The 16,275-nt window shown below is 41.4% G+C and overlaps 2 protein-coding genes across 2 annotated transcripts; both read left to right on the top strand.

The window, feature by feature from the left end:
- Window positions 1-2,094: 2,094 nt before the first annotated feature.
- pop5 (POP5 homolog, ribonuclease P/MRP subunit) lies at window positions 2,095-5,703 on the top strand. Its single transcript, NM_001200808.1, is given in 5 exon segments — window positions 2,095-2,153; window positions 2,233-2,375; window positions 3,774-3,923; window positions 4,558-4,641; window positions 5,223-5,703. Coding segments are annotated over 5 exon segments (504 nt in total). The 5' UTR covers window positions 2,095-2,133; the 3' UTR covers window positions 5,330-5,703.
- A 523-nt stretch (window positions 5,704-6,226) lies between these two features.
- rnf10 (ring finger protein 10) lies at window positions 6,227-15,264 on the top strand. Its single transcript, XM_017467457.2, has 17 exons — window positions 6,227-6,760; window positions 8,991-9,181; window positions 9,280-9,485; window positions 9,661-9,751; window positions 9,919-10,103; window positions 10,559-10,695; window positions 10,907-11,064; window positions 11,182-11,313; window positions 11,583-11,781; window positions 11,892-12,025; window positions 12,110-12,227; window positions 12,314-12,415; window positions 12,607-12,744; window positions 12,899-12,990; window positions 13,134-13,191; window positions 13,320-13,484; window positions 14,368-15,264. Exons 1-17 carry the CDS (start codon window positions 6,613-6,615, stop codon window positions 14,439-14,441), a joined length of 2,328 nt encoding a protein of 775 aa, XP_017322946.1. The 5' UTR covers window positions 6,227-6,612; the 3' UTR covers window positions 14,442-15,264.
- Window positions 15,265-16,275: the final 1,011 nt, after the last annotated feature.

The following is a 16,275-nucleotide window of genomic DNA, read 5'->3' on the forward strand; positions in this document are numbered from 1 at the left end:
TGTTTAACATTACTTTATAACATTACTTTATGTATTTACTTTATAAACCTGTATAATTTATTCAAATGCCTATTTAAAAGTAGGCCTATATATGTTTCTTATTAATGCTGTTTTTTTTCTCAGTTGTATCTTGCTATTAAAATTTAGGACTATTATACTATCCATCCATCCATCCATCTATTTTCTGTACCGTTTATCCTTCACTGGGTCGTGGGAAGCCTGGAGCCTTTCCCAGGGGACTTGGGGTACAAGGCAGGGGACATCCTGGACAGGGTGCTAATCCATCGCAGGGTACAATCACACACAAACTCATTCACACGCTGCGGACAATTTAGAGATGCCAATCAGCCTAGAACGCATGTTTTTGGACTGGGGGAGGAAACTGCAGCACCAGGAGGAAACCCCGGAAGCACGTGGAGAACACGTAAATTCCGCGCACACAGGACGGAGGTGGGAATCGTGCTAACCATTTAGCCACTGTGCCCCTCCGACTATTATACTAATCAAACCTTTAGGCTACTATTATTATTATTGTTGTTGTTGTTGTTGTTGTTTTTGATGATGTTATACCTAATAGTAATTAAACTACAGCATGTTTTATTCAACAGAAGAATCAGACAGCATGAAGAATGCTTTCATTTAATAACAAACAAACAAACAAACAAATAAAAATTGTAGTAAGATTGTTTTTCTTAACAAAAAAGCTTTACTATTCTTAAAAGACGAGCTTGATTAATTCTTTTTAACTTTTTAAAGTATCTATATATTTCCTACACTTTTTCTTTTCTTCTTTTAGTGGATTTTTAGATGACATTCAAATAGACCTATAGTATAAATTATATATAAATGTAATATAAATTAAGTATATTATATATAATAATAATATACTTATACATAATATTTAATCATAATTGCATATATATTCTATATGTTGTTTACTTCTTGTTCTATGAATAATAATAATAATAATTATTATTATTATTATTGTTATTATTATTATTATATCAATCTATTTGTTTGTTTGTTACCTACACGTTTCAATAAGGTTTTTTTCCCCTCCTGTTGCTATAGCGCCATCTAACGGAACATTTCGAGAAAGACACGATAGAATAATTGTTTTTCTTTTCTTTTATTTGTCATGATGATAACAAGCAAGCATTTTAAACATAGATTTAAAATATAATAATAATACATTTAAAAATAATACATTTTGTAAATTATATACATTTTAAAACATATAAACAATAAATTTCTACATCTTTAAATCGATATCGAGTCACACGCGCGGTGACGTAGTGAACGCCATGCTTTCTGATTGGTCCACAGTAAAAAAAAAAAAAAGAAAAGAAAAAGGAATGACATTCAGATATAGACCTATAGTATAAATTATATATAAATGTAATACAAATTAATTATATATATATATATATATATATATATATATATATAATATACTTATCCATAATATTTAATAATAATTGCATATATATTATATGTTGTTTTCTTCTTCTTCTGTGAATAATAATAATAATAATAATAATAATAATAATTATTATTATTATTATTATTATTATTATTATTATTATTATTATTATTACCAGACTTCAGAAACCAGATTTAAGAAACCCTTTATTGAATAGATTTGAGGTGAGAGCAACATTTTGTATAGAGTTAAATGTGTGTGAAATTTTTTTATACAGTTGAGGTTAATATTTCGGGCAAGAGGTCGACCGATAGTGGATTTTACCCGCACCAAAAACTTAGTTGGGCCGATTAACAGTTTGTTTTTGTTTTGTTTTGTTAGTCCGTTTTATTTCTAACAAAAATAAACAGAACAGAAGGGAGGTGAACAGTTCAAAACAGAAGACAAGTGAAATGTTTTGGAGTGCGCAGCACGCGCGGTGACGTAATGAACGCCATGCTTTCTGATTGGTCCACAGAAAGAAAAAAAAAAAAGACAAAGAATGAAAAAGAAACCCGGAAGAGATGTGAAATGTGGAGTGTGCAGCACGCGCGGTGACGTAATGAACGCCATGCCTTCTGATTGGTCTACAGTAAATAAAGAAAGGGGAAAAAAAGAAACCCGGAAGAGAAGTGAAATGTTTTGGAGTGCGCAGCACGCGCGGGCTCAGAATGGTGCGGTTAAAAGCCAGGTAAACCTGATCCTGGCGCGTGTGAACGTGAGCTCTGCACTCTTACAGTGTTGTTTTAAAGGTGTGTGTGTGTTTTCAGGTATCTGCTGTGTGAGGTGTGTGTTTCAGACTCCAGCAGTTTGCAGTTGTTGGAGGAAAGAGGCATTTATCAGGCGGTGAGAGCGGCGGTGGTTAAAGCGCATGGAGAATACGGAGCTGCTCGCTTCAGCATCGGTTCTTCAGGTCTTACTGCACTTTACTGTCTTTTAGTTTAAAAACAAAAACAACAACAACAACAACAACAACCAAAAAACTCTTAAATGACTTTTCATTTTGTTTTAGAGTCTTGCAAGTGTATGCCCGAGCACACGTTACTACTTTACACTCTTCTACTATTATTACTGCTGCTGCTGCTACTACTACTACTACTACTAATAATAATAATAATAATAATAATAATAATAATAATAATAATAATAATAATTATTATTATTATTATTATTATTATTATTATTATTATTATTATTATAAATGAAACTTCAGTGTGGGAAGTGGGATGGAAGGAGAGAATCACCAATATTTCCCACCCTCAATGTAAAAATGAAGTGGAAATAAATTAATTAGGACTATTATAATGAATTAAAAACTATTATAATGACATTCATAATAATCATAATCACTTGTGCTGTTCTGCTGAATACGGGATTCTGATTGGTCAGATGGAAGGCATTCATTAGTTTTCTCTAGCAGCAGCTCTGACAGTAGTGCAGCTGCAAATCACAGGTTTATATTAATATTAACACACTTGTTCTAATAAGTTATCGCTCCTATAGTAATAGTTTGTTAACAGGCAGTGTTTATGGAGGGAGCCTCCAGTGTCAGCGGGTTGTAACAGTCAGAGCTAAAGTTGTAGGGTTTTTGGTGTGTGTGTTTTTTTTTGTTTTTTGTTTTAACATCTGCAGGATAGTGTTGTTTTTCCCGTCGGTAACATGACAAGCTTTTATCTTATTAACTTCAAGAGCAACATAAGTGAGAACAGGAACATTTACAGCAGTGATAACAGAAGTGAAAACAGGGACTGACTTGTTTCATCAATTCAACATTCAACAACAATATCTGTAAATGGATGAAATCTATGACGTGGCGTTCTTTAAGGGGGGGGTCAGTAAGATACTCGTGGACGTGCTGCTATAGGAAAATAATCAACTTAATAGAACTGTGACTCCGCTTCATTATACCATGTCAGTGTTGATTATATTCCTGTAACAAGGCATCACACAGTGTTTTTCTCCTTAGATATGTGAGCAAGAATACATCTTTTTTTTTTTTTTTTTTTTTTTTTTTTTTTTTTTTTTTTTTTTTTAATCAAACTATAGCACGGAGAAATAAGTTCGGTCATGTAGAGTCAAGTTAACTTAAAATTAAATCTGAATATAGAGTAGGTAAGAAAAACAAACAGCATATGGATCGTTACAGGTAACGCAGATTTCAAACGAGCAGCTGGTTTGGATTTCTTTTACATATTTTATACAAGAAGCAGAAGTAATGTTAATAATACTATGACGTACGTGTGTGTGTGTGTGTGTGTGTGTGTGTGTGTGTGTGTGTGTGTGTGTGTGTGTGTGTGTGTGTGTGTTTCAGTGGCCTACGTGAACGCATACACCGGCGTGGTGATGCTGCGCTTCCGGAAAGTCCATTATCAGCTCCTCTGGTCTGCTCTGCCCTTCATCACCAGCATATGGAGCCAGGGGAAGAAAGTGCAGTGCTTCTTCAACTGTATACACGTCGGAGGTGAGAGGATATCGGTGTGCAGTCGTAGAGAACACGCCTACAGGACATTCCAGACATTCCAGACTCTTTTTATCCTTATATATTTCAGGGGTTCTCAATCGTATACCGTATATAGATAATTAGATGAACTTTAGCGTACTTATTTGCTGAAGTTTTTGTGATAGGCGTGCTAATCCAGCAAATACAGGAACATTTGTAGCGTGTAACATTCTCAGATTAGTGTAACTTGGCATTATTGTAGCGGCGGTGAGGAGACGCACAAAAAGGTATGTATTGTTTATGTATGTAGAGTGAATGAGAAATTACAGCACAGGAATCGGTCATAATAAAGCAAAAGCTAGGCATATTAATATAGTGAATCCAAATTAAAAGCATATAAAAGTGTGGTAATCGTTGCGAATAAAATGATTTGAAGCCGATCGAGTCAAGGTTTAGGTTAGTATTAGATTACTTTCGCACACTCAGGTGCATGAGTAGGATACGAATGTTTTTCCGAATTTACAGGATTTTCATGAACGACAAATTCCTTGCGTTTATGCCCGTACGAACGTTTAACGCAAAATTCAGTTCGTATACAGGTTGATAAATGAGGTCCTTTTATTAGCTAGGTTGATAAAAGCTCTCTCATCCACAGGCACCATCAGAACGTGTCAGAAGTTCCTCGTGCGATACGGGAGACAGCAGCTGTGCCGAATGCTGCCGCACTGTAAGACTGAGGGTAAGGGCTGCTCTGATCTGAGCTCCAACAGCTCTTCCTCCCAGCATTTAATTTTTAAAAAAAATCCTGCTCCATGTCTATTAGAACAAACAAAAAGGCAGCTGGGGATCAGACGTATGAACCCAGACGTTAACAAGGCTGCAACCTGTGCAGAAAAACTCGAGTGTTATGTAAGAAATTGACAGTTGAAGGAGGAGCGGAAAGTCTGGTTGCATTTTTCGCTTAACATAATCTTTGAGTAAATTTTATCTGATGCCACTAATGTGGCTTTGAATTGAAAGCACTTATTTATTGATCCAGCTTGCTTTTAAAGTCACGTATTTAATGGAAATCTAATTAGAATTCCTATTTCGTGAGAAATTATCGGAAATGATGATTTCTGTGATCATCGTTATAGAGAAAAGAGCTAAACGTACTAAAAGAGACGAGGACAGCCCATCAGAAAACCTTTTAAGGATTGTTGACGCATAAGAGAAACCTCAGATTGATTGATTGATTGATTTTTGTTTGGCTCAGAAGGATCTAGCTGTATTGCCTTTTTCCCTACACCATCACTCATTTATTTCTCTGTCATTGTGTAGCTGAAAAACAGGAAGTGAGGAGAGCGGTGCTGAGCTGCTCACTCCAAAAATTCAACGTAGATGATGAAGGTGATGACGATGAAGGTAGTGAAGAGGAGGAAACCTAACTATACATCACATACATTGAATACAACTATACATCGAACTGGCTAATGCCTCTACCTGGTCGGGTTTCACTTCCCTGTTTAGCCCCAGTGTTTATTCAAGAACCCTTGGAATCATCCTGGAGTTTATGGCATCCCTGATTTTATTTGATAACTTTGTTTGTTTGTTTTACACATGCTGTAAATGAGGCAGGTAGTTACTGTAAAGACACATCTTATTCATCTACGCTTGATGTAAAATTATGCTTTGCATGCGTTTTTTAGGCGTTTTCTGCTTAAAAGTGTTCTCATGTTATAATAGTCTGCCTCATCTGGACTGACTGAAGAAGTTTCTTATTTTGTTGTAAATGTCATTGCATAATGAAAAAGAAATTCAGAACAAAATGTCTGTGTGTTTGTGTTGTATACAAAACAGCCTGGTCATTGGAGACAACGAATAAAAGTTAATAAAAGATTAGATATATTATTACATTGTCAAAGTTTACATGGTATGCAATGTGAAATCACACTACATGTTATAGAGCTTACACAATAATAACAGGTGTGTGGGGTTTTTTGTGGTGGTGTTTTTTTTTTTACACGTTGTGTGTTATCAGTTTGTGCAAAAAAACAACAACCCCAAACCATAACCGTTTCGGTACAGTTCACGTTATTTTTTATCCCACCTCTTTTCTGACAACGCGCTACAATTGGCTAGAAACATCCCGAACGTTACGCTACGATTGGCTAATAGTTGACACCCGTACACAGATCGGCCAATCCCAACCCAGGAGGCGGGATTTCTCTGAAATCTTACGAGTACTGCCCCCCCCCCCCCTTCATTTCCACCAATCAAGAATGGTGAAATTGCGCGTGCGCACGAACGATCCGCGTCAGTCATATAAATACGTCATCCGGGTATTTACGGCTCCTGTTTGGCGACCCGTCGCCACAAGAGAGGTCTTGTTTAGGGTTTTTGGAAAGCTGGGCCTAAAAACCCATTAATTACTCCGTTTTCCCGCAGCTGGAGAGCGGATAACGCTTTGTGGGGCGCAGAACTTACCACAACAAGGGGAAAAACACCTTTTCCGGGGTTAATCCCCCGCTTTGTTGCGCGCGAGTCTTACTACTAAATCTTTGGGAGACATTTTGGATTTGGTGTCTCTTGTTTTTTTTTCTCGGTTTGTTTTGTGGTCAAGATGTCGCCGTAATGGAGTATCCGGGTTCGACAGATATGAGCAAGGGCCTTCGCTGCCTGACCCGCACCTCTTATAACAACCCGCTTTTTTCATTTCTTGTCCCGTTTAATGCTAGAGAGCTCGCCTGCTCTCTCCCCGGAGCTCGGCCTCAGCCTTTCACCCAGAGACATGGAGAAGAACCCGAACGCAAACACCAAGGTCCCGCCCCGTTCCAGCTCCACAGGCCCAGCGCCAACCGATTCTAAAACTAAAACAGGTAAAAAAAAAAAAACTGTTCACTTTGTCTTTAAACTACTATTTCTTAATCTGTTGTAATATGTTCAGATTTACCCAGATTTACCCGTAACCCAACCATATTGTTTTTGTTTGACATGCCGTCCGTAGGCCTCGGGTCACGTGGTGTCCCAAATGGCTCCCTATTGGAGGGTTAGTGCTCTACGTAGAACGACGTAGCCGTCATTCCTGTGTACTACGTAGGACCCCTGTCTAGGGAGCAGGGATGCGTTCGGAATTCAACATTTACGGAGAAACAGTTCAGCGGAATCTGTCACGCGCTGTTGTACTGTATTACTCTTTCTAGCTAATATATGTCTTTTACTTTTTAAAAAATGAGTCAAAAATATCAACTATATACTCTTTAGAAGCCGTAAATACAAAAAAAAGTCTAATACTATACCAGCTTGGTTTTATTCTTTGACGTTAGCCGAACTTATGGTAGTTTTGTTAAGGCTAGCTAACAAGCTAACGTCAGAGTTTGTGTGTGCAGTGTTAACTAGCTTGCTAGCATATACCTGTTGCATAACACACACGCATTCCAGACTTAAACGTACTGATATAGGAAAAAAGGTGTTTTTATTCCTCTTGCACCACGACAGATCGCCATTACGTTACATTTTATGTTCATTAAAGTACAGCACATGGTACTTTTTATCCGTTTGCAGTTGCATTCAGTGCTTCACCACACAGATGATTTTATTTCTGTCGCCACCTTTCTTGAAATTAATGACCGAAATACTCAGGAGAGAGAACAAAAAACAACTCGTGAACGCGTCTGTTTTGGTTACAAAGCCCTGACACTGGAGACTCCTTCCATCAATGTTAAATGAATGAACATTCCCTTACAGAAAACGTCTTCGAAACATCAGCCGTTACACTCAGATTATTGTTTTTTTTCATTCACGTGAAGAGGCCGCCGTACAATCCGCGGTGAAAGAGCTGTTCACGATAAGCGGATTAATATAATGAATTATTCTGCGGTTTGCCTCTGAGCCAGATCTACCTTCAGAGCCACTGTTCTAGAAAACTAGTCCACCGACCGATCAGAAATGAGGATTGGACACCGCTGCGGTGTGATGAGAACATTTTAATGTTTATCTTATGAAGTCACCAAAGTCAAACCAGTTTGCTTTAGATTATGCCCTGAATAAAGGCGTTGGTTTGTTCAGACAGTAATAATAATGTTTATAAACGCTCAGCGTGTATCTCCTGAAGGAGACGTCCTTGTGAATATAAACTCCTGCTCGGAGGCTATTCTCGTTCTGCCACATGACTCAAGAAAATCCTCACAGCACAGTGGAGAGACTCGGGAGAGGATCGAGTTTACAGTGTCTGTGCAAAGACTTGGGGGAAAAAAACAAACCGAAACATCTTTTTATACATGATTTGGTGTTTATTTTGATGGTAACGTGTTCTGTGAGCTGCTCTGCATTCCCTTGATAAGCTGCGTGTCCACACCCTGTACGCTCTTATCTTTTAATACAAGGTATTAAAAGAAATTGAACCCAGTTTAACCAACGTGTTGCTTTCCGGTATACAACCGGTGCAAACCGGACACTTCACACAGCTAGTGGCTGAACATTTAATTACTGGGGGGTGTGTGTATGTATGTATTTATTTTTTTCATTTAAGTGTATGTGTTCTAGAGGTCGAGTGATAGTGGATTTTACCAATAAGTTGAAATAAATATATTAAACTTTTTAAATGTGTATTAAAGTAAATATGAAGTACATCCACACGGAACCAAAAAGTAACACTTCAAATGGTAAATAAAAATTGAGACGTCCAAAATGACTCAAAAAACACTTCAAATAACACGACAAAATTGGGTCAGCGGTAGTTTTGTTTCTCCTCTAGAGACCACTCTTGTACCACAGACGCTCCCGAAACGGACACAGTCGGGGGGGGAAACTGTCGCTGTGGATTTTTGCCGATAACCGATCGTTACAACAATGTTATCGTTGCTGATTAATCGTCAAAACTGATCGAAAAGTCGACATTTAATATGGTGACGTGTCTACTGATAAGAGTGTCATGGAAAAGTTTGATCTTGTTGTGGTGATATGACGGTATAAAGATATGACGGATGATTCTTTATACAGGTTATAAGCATGGATTTAAAAGCACAACGACGTATCGCGCGTTTTCAGTGAACTACGTACGATGCGGATTGTAACGCCTTTCTTCTTCTTCTCCCGTCCTCCTTTAAGACACAAAGAATAATGGCAGCTCCAAGCGCTGCAACCGTAAGCGTGAGCCTGCCTTCCCGAAAGCAGAGAGTTTTCCAGGCCCCCGTCGCACCCACCCACAGAAAGGCAAGAATTTCGACAAGAGACCCCCCCAGAGAGGCGGAGGAGGCGGTAGACAGGGTGGGCTCATGGGCGGTGGGAGAAGAGAAGAGGTAAGGCAAGGCGCTCGTGATGCTGGGGTTTGTATACGTGATGGCTCTTGGTTCTTTTGATGGCGCCGCTAACCGCTCCATCTCTCTTCCTCCCTCAGGTAGCCGAGACGCGCCGGGCCGAGTTCAGCCCGGCTCAGTTTTCTGGACCCAAAAAGATCAGCTTGAACCACTTGCTCAATTTTACCTTTGAGCCGCGTGGAGGCCATGTCGGCTCCGGAGGCGACGGGCATTCGTGCTGGGGTCGCCGCAACAAGTGGGGTCACAAACATAAGCCCTTCAACAAGGAGCTGTTCCTGCAGGCCAAGTGAGTGTCCGAGCCAAACGTGAAGGACAAAACACGCCGCGTCATGCTGTTACAGGAAAATAATCAGCGACGGGGTGGTGTGAAGAAGCGGAGTTACATTACGATTACACTGGTTTATTTGTTAACAGACGATAAATCCTGTTTTAAGCGGACGTTCCTCGTTTTGTCTCCGTAGCTGCCAGTTTGTGGTGATCGATGACCAGGATTATCAAGCTCACTTCACTGACCCCGACACTCTGGTCAGCTGGGACTGTGTGCAGCAGGTGGTGAGTGATCCTGTTCGTAAAGACGCATCCGGCGTGTTCGAGCAAAGAAAACCCCGTAACCCTGCTTAGAACCGCCTAGCTTTAATTTCAGATTTCCAGCGGTCCAAGCACCGAAGGCGTTGGAAACGTATTCTTTTTGTCGATCCTTGTCTTTCTCTCCCATACAGCGAATCTACAGCCACGAGGTGCCGTCGTGTCCGATCTGCCTGTACCCACCGGTGGCAGCCCACATGACTCGCTGTGGCCACATCTACTGCTGGCCCTGCATGCTGCACTACCTGTCTCTGAGCGAGAAAACCTGGTCCAAGTGTCCAATCTGCTACGAGGCCGTGCACAGCGCAGACCTCAAGAGGTCCGTACAGCGCTGGGTGACCGGCGGGAAGAGCTCACGGGGGGGGGGTGTAACCTTGGATTGTAGCCTTTGGTTTAGTGTCAGATTAATTTACATCGTGTAGAGCGGTGTTGCGTTCGTTGTTTTTAAAGAGATGCAAATAGGGTAGCTAGAGGCACAAATAAGGTAGAGGAGCGCGAGGTAGAGAGATGCACAAATAAGGCAGGGAGAGACATGACGTAGAGCTGCAACTACAGTAGCGAGACAAACACATAAATGTAAAGAGCCCCACTCAAGGTGGAGAGAGACACAACTAGGGGAGAGAGAGAGAAAGAGAAACACAAGGTATAGAGGCACAAATGGGGGTGGAGAGACAAACACGAGGAAGATGGACAGGGAGTTGTAGGCACAAGAACTCGAGTGCGTCTGTATTTAACTGGCCCTGGACGCTGACAGGCTCTTGTTGTCTTTCTCAGTGTTGTTGCTATGGAGACGCATCAATACGTGCCAGGTGATGTCATCACCATGCGGCTGATGCGCAGGGAGAAAGGCGTGTTGGTGGCTCTGCCCAGCTCCCAGTGGGTTAAAGTGGAGGAGCCCATTCACTTTGGAGGTGAGCGGCTGTGTGGAGGAGAGCGCTCACTCGCTCGCTCGCTCGCTTGCTCGGCTGAACATCACGGCGTAGAAATAAAAACTCTAGTTCTCCAGAAGGCAGAACGTTTGGGTGTTCTGATCAATTACATACTTTTTACTGACACCGTAGGGGACAATGATGTGCATTGTGTATATTTTTGGTAGTAGTTCTAAGTGTGTGTGTGTTGCAGACGTGCGTCTGAGCTCTTATTCCAAGCTGCTGCTGGCGTCTCAGGATCAGGTTCTGGGTCTGCTAGCGGAGGAGAGAGCGGCACTGCAGGCTCAGCTGAAGCAGGAACACGACGACCCGCAAGCCTGCTTCATACAGAGCGCCTTACTGCAGCTGCAGGTAACACACACACACACACACACACACACACACACACACACCTCTAAAGCTTTCAAAGATCTTTAAACATTTGTATCTCTCTGTGAAGAACATGTCTCCACGTATGTGTGTGTTTAGGAGCGAGAGGATGGCCTGCTGAAACGGACCGTTCCGGATAAAGGCGTTGTGGAGGGTGCAGACATGAGGAAGCTGTCTCTGACTGACTCGACTGTTGCCGAGGTGACGGTCAACAAGCTCTCCAGCTCTAAGGTAAACATCTGGGTCAGGTGCTCGATCACTCTCGGACAAAAGAAGATGAATTATGAGAAATGTGGGTTTGCAGACACAAATACATCTGTTTACATCGGACACTCGTGATTAAGTCGTACGGTTGGGCCTGTACACGCCTAGTGACTCGGTGACCGGACCTCATGGTTCTGTTCAAAAGAACTAAAAACTGTTTCTCTCTCTCTCTCTCTCTCTCTCTCTCTCTCTCTCTCTCTCTCTCTCTCTCTCTCTCTCTCTCTGTGTCTCTCTAGCCTGTTCTGCAGTATGCTTCGGCGTTCGATGATGAGATTCAGGAGACCCTCGAAGAGCTTCCTGAGGTCCTGCCCGGACAGGAAGTGGTGAGCGAGGTGGCCAAGCAGGTGCCAGGTGGTCCCAAAGAGGAAACCCTCACTAACGAGGCTGGGCCACAGCAGAACTCGCAGCACGGTCCATATTACTACTTCTACCAAGGTGTGTGTGTGTGTGTGTGTGTGTGTGTGATTTATGGAGGAATAAATGCAGTTTTCCTCACGGTTCTCAAAAAAAGCAGTGATATTTCTCTCTTCCTCTTCATGGTGTAGCGGAGGACGGGCAGCAGATGTTCCTGCACCCGGTGAACGTGCGCTGCTTGCTGAGGGAGTACGGCAGCCTGGAGAACAGCCCTCATTCCATCAGCGCCACCGTAGTGGAGATCGAGGGCCACACGGTTAACGAGGTACGGCTTCTCGGATTGATTTGAAGGTGCGCTTGAAGCAGTTCAGTATCTAAACCCAGTGTGTGTGTGTGGTGGTTTTTGAAGGACGTTCGTCGTCGACACCGTTACCTCTCTCACCTGCCCCTCACCTGCGAGTTCAGCATCTGCGAGCTCAACCTCCAGCCACCCGTCCTCTCCAAGGAGACACTGGACAGCTTCTCGGGTACGCGCCTGCACCGTTTTTTTAAGCTTTTGATGAAATGAATCGTCGTCAGCGTGTATTAACCTGACCTTTCTTACTCTTGACAGATGATCTGGAGCGCAGGAGACGGGCGAGGCAGAAGAAAGCGAGGGATGAGAAGAGGAGGGAGAAAAGGATCGAGATGGAGGAGAACAGGAAGCAGGGGAAATGTGAGTAGATGGAGTCTGGAGAACCCGCTTTATACACCCGATTTATAGCCGAATCGGCTAATTAGAGGCTCGGTCGGTGTAGAAGCGAGTGTGTTCGAGCTGGAAAAACATTAACTGTGTCGGGATTGTCGTCATGATCCAGGTGTCGAAAAAAAAAACATTGCAAGCTTGGTGTATTTTTGTGTTTGTAGACCCAGAGGTGCACATCGGGCTGGAGAACCTGCAGCACTTCCCAGCGTTTGGTTCTCCTCCTCTGCACATCCCACCGGGACAGAACCCCGAGTTCTTCCTGGGACCTCCGTCTCCTCTGAGCAGCAGTCCTGCCTCGGGTAACGCAGTCATTCCTTCATATCTTTCACTTTGTAAACGTAGTAAATTGTAACGAGGCTGACGTTTCTCCACAAGGGGGCACTGTTAACGGCAGTAGAGTTAAAATACTAGAGCGCGTAATTGACCCTGCTCTGTCTCCTTTTCGTGTTTCAGACGTCGCCATGTTCCCGAGTCTAAACGGGAGCAGTCCGTCTGTCAGCGTAGGCAGTGTGGAGGAAGACTCGCCCTGCGTCTCCTTCGCACAGGTTTAATCCCTCGTTCCTCCCAACACCTTTCCAAAAAACATTCCCCTTCCCGTGAACGCTTTTTTTTTTTATTTTATTTTATTTATTTATTTATTTTTTTTATAAATTGTTTTTAAATAAATGTACGTTTCTGAACCGTATAGATGCTGAGAGATGGAAAAGCCAGAGCGGACGTCTGGCCCAAACCTCCTCCAAAGAAAGGTTTGCATGGTGATGATTTGAGATTTAGAACACTGATGTGGGCTGGTGAGTGTTGGGGTTTGATCCAGTCCCAGTAGTAAATCTCTCTCTCTCTCTCTCTCTCTCTCTCTCTCTCTCTCTGCATGCAGATGTATTCCTGGCTCTTCCAGTGGCGGACAGTGACGGGGAGAGCGACGGATCAGACCGTGTGCCGGTTCCCAGCTTCCAGAACTCCTTCAGTCAGGCAGTTGAAGCAGCAATGCTGCAACTGGACCACAAACCACCAGCCAAAGCTGAAGCTCCGCCCACCGCCGGTCAGAGTCCTCCTGTACTTCTAAACTATTTACTTAGTAAATATATTATAAAATGAATTGCTAGTGTTGACACATGCAGATCTCGCTCGGGTAAATAAAATGATTTGCCACGTGACCTGTAACTTCATATGCTCATCAATGCCTTCGGCAAATATTTATTTATTTATTTATTTCTATTATTTTGAACAAAATAACTGCCGTAAGAGGTAATGTCGTCTTTACACCAAATCTAAAGCTAATGTGTGTAAGAGAAGATTACAGCTGAGTTTAGCTTTGTGCAAACTACACTGATCTGTTAAAATGGATTCAAATCGTTTCTTCAGTTCGAAGCCGGGTCACGTCTTTCTCTGCACTTAGTTTGTTACTCCTTATACGAGCACCAGACTTCAGAAACCAGATTTAAGAAACCCTTTCTTGAATAGATTTGAGGTGAGAGCAACATTTTGTATAGAGTTAAATGTGTGTTTAAAATTTTATTTATTTATTTATTTTTTAAACAATTGAGGTTAATATTTCGGACAAGAGGTCGACCGATAGTGGATTTTAAAACTTAGTTGATCCGACTAACAGCTTTTAAATTTCTCTAACAAAAATAAACAGTACTGACTCTACCATGAAAATGTACTGTATATTGTAAGTTAAATAAATATGAACTATTAATAAATATTAAAGTAAATAACAGGAACCAAAAAGTAACACTCCAAATGACAAACAATAAAAAAAAAAACACTTCAAATAACGCAACAAAATTGGTCAGTGATTTTAGTTTTTATTTTGTCTCAACAGATTTTTGTGTTTTATTTATTTATTCACTTCCTGCGTTTTTAATAATGGCCGCGACATCTGTCTGACGCAACGTTTCTCCACTGTTTCCTTTTTCCAGACGAGAAGGGAGGGAAGAAGAAGAAGAAGAAGCAGAAACTTCTCTTCAGCACCTCTATGGTTCACACAAAGTAAACAAGACCGCAGATCACACTTTCAGTTTGGTTCGTCCTCTGCTCTGTCCTCTAGGGTGTTTTAACTTTAGTCACGCAGTCGTTAACGAGCTGAAATTAGACCCGATATCGGCTAACACGTATTCACTTATTCGCTGAGGTTTTGTTCATTAAAGTGTACGATGAGAATCTCCCAGTTTCAAACATAGCTTGCGATATTAAAGTAATAATAATGGCTTGTGATATTCAAATAAAACGTGTTCCGGTGTTCAGCGACGATGTGCGGGGGTTCAAACCGACCGCAGTCAGCCAGCTGCTGAGTAACACGTCCTTCACGTCATCACTGAACCCCTGACACGTGCAGAGTGAAGACGCTCTCACGGGTGTGGGTAAATTTACGTCCAGTTCGAACTACAGTGCAATCACCGCTCACTTTATTTGATTTTTTATTTTTTTTTCCCTTCTTCCTCTTCTTCATAACTCGATAAGGCACTCCTGTATTTCCCGCGTATTTATCAGCTGTACGCATCAAACACGATCCGACTCACGTTTACACGCCGGTTCTTTCTAACGCGTAATCCAGCCTGAGTTTAGTCTAGTTTTAATCTAGCCCGATGTTTAACTGCTGGAGTTGAGCAGGAGTTTAACGCTTCAGCGAGGTACGGCCTCGGTTTTGTTTATCTACTCACTCACTTAAGAAGGAAAAAAAAGAGGGGGGGGGGGGGAGAGAGATGGGTTTTGTTTAGTTTTTTGTTTTGTTTTGTTTTGTTTTGTTTTGTTATTCCTTAATGGGAATCTGATTATAAACCTGCATATTGATTTAAAGAATAAAGATTTATGCACTGCCTCTGGGTTTGTCCTCTTACTGACCTGCAAATGAAAAATTAATGAATTTGTAACTTCATAAATATATATACACACACACACAGGTTTGTTTGCATCCAAATGAAGTTCCTCTATGACGTGGCGTTCTACATGTTGATTGTGATGCACCCCGGGCTAGGGCTGGGCGACACATCGAATATTCATAAGCACAAAAGGAAGATTTTGGAGTTTTTCTTCATAGTTTTGTCTGGTACATATAAATAAACTACTTTAAAATATGTTCATTTAGTAAAAAGCAGTAAGGGTCACTAAACATTTTGTATGTGCTTTGTAAAAATGGTGGTTTTTTTAATGGGGAGGCAAAAGAAAACCACCTTTTACGAAAATATCTATTCAATATCGTTGAAATTTGGAAATAATTCAAGATATGTTTTTTTTTTTTTTAAGGTATAAAGCTGGAATCGAGTCTCCACGTGTACTAGAAGTTAAGATGAAGTTTGCTACACAACTTAGAATTGTTCTATTGGCTTTTTTTTGTGTTTGGGCAATCTGTCCCAAACGAAATGCCTAATCACGAGAAAGATTCATTTTGTACATGTCTGGGATGAAGCTGCTCTGGTACAGTGTCACAGGAGGGGGGAAAATACTAAACAAAAACTTTTAGTCACAGAACTTGCTCAACATGTCTGCTATTTTTCTCAATATGCAAATTTCGCTGTCAGTATCCAAGACTATAAACAGATGTTTAACGTTCCTGTTCTACCCGTGCTTTCAGTTTCTTCAGAGTAGAATTATTTGGATTTGTCCTTCCTTGCTTGGAGACAGCTTGGTCTGTACTAATGTACATGAACATATGTATGTGAACCGTGTGATTGAGCTACAGAACACCCTGTACTATTGGACCGGGGTTTCTGGGGTTTAGTTTTATTTTAATTTGACACAGTGGTGGAAGTCAGTGACTTTATTCGAACCCGACCAGAGTCGAAAACGAGTCTGTAAATCGCGGCGACTGGAACGAAAACGTGTTGCGT

The sequence above is a fragment of the Ictalurus punctatus genome, chromosome 5 (genome assembly GCF_001660625.3).
Source record: "Ictalurus punctatus breed USDA103 chromosome 5, Coco_2.0, whole genome shotgun sequence".
Classification (NCBI taxonomy): Eukaryota; Metazoa; Chordata; class Actinopteri; order Siluriformes; family Ictaluridae; genus Ictalurus; species Ictalurus punctatus.

Coding starts and splice junctions, on each gene's coding strand:
- rnf10 (XM_017467457.2), top strand. CDS start 6,613: ATGCTAGAGAGCTCGCCTGCTCTCTCCCCGGAGCTCGGCCTCAGCCTT. Junction 11,314..11,582: donor ACAAGCTCTCCAGCTCTAAG/GTAAACATCTGG, acceptor GTGTCTCTCTAG/CCTGTTCTGCAGTATGCTTC. Junction 13,192..13,319: donor CAAACCTCCTCCAAAGAAAG/GTTTGCATGGTG, acceptor CTCTGCATGCAG/ATGTATTCCTGGCTCTTCCA.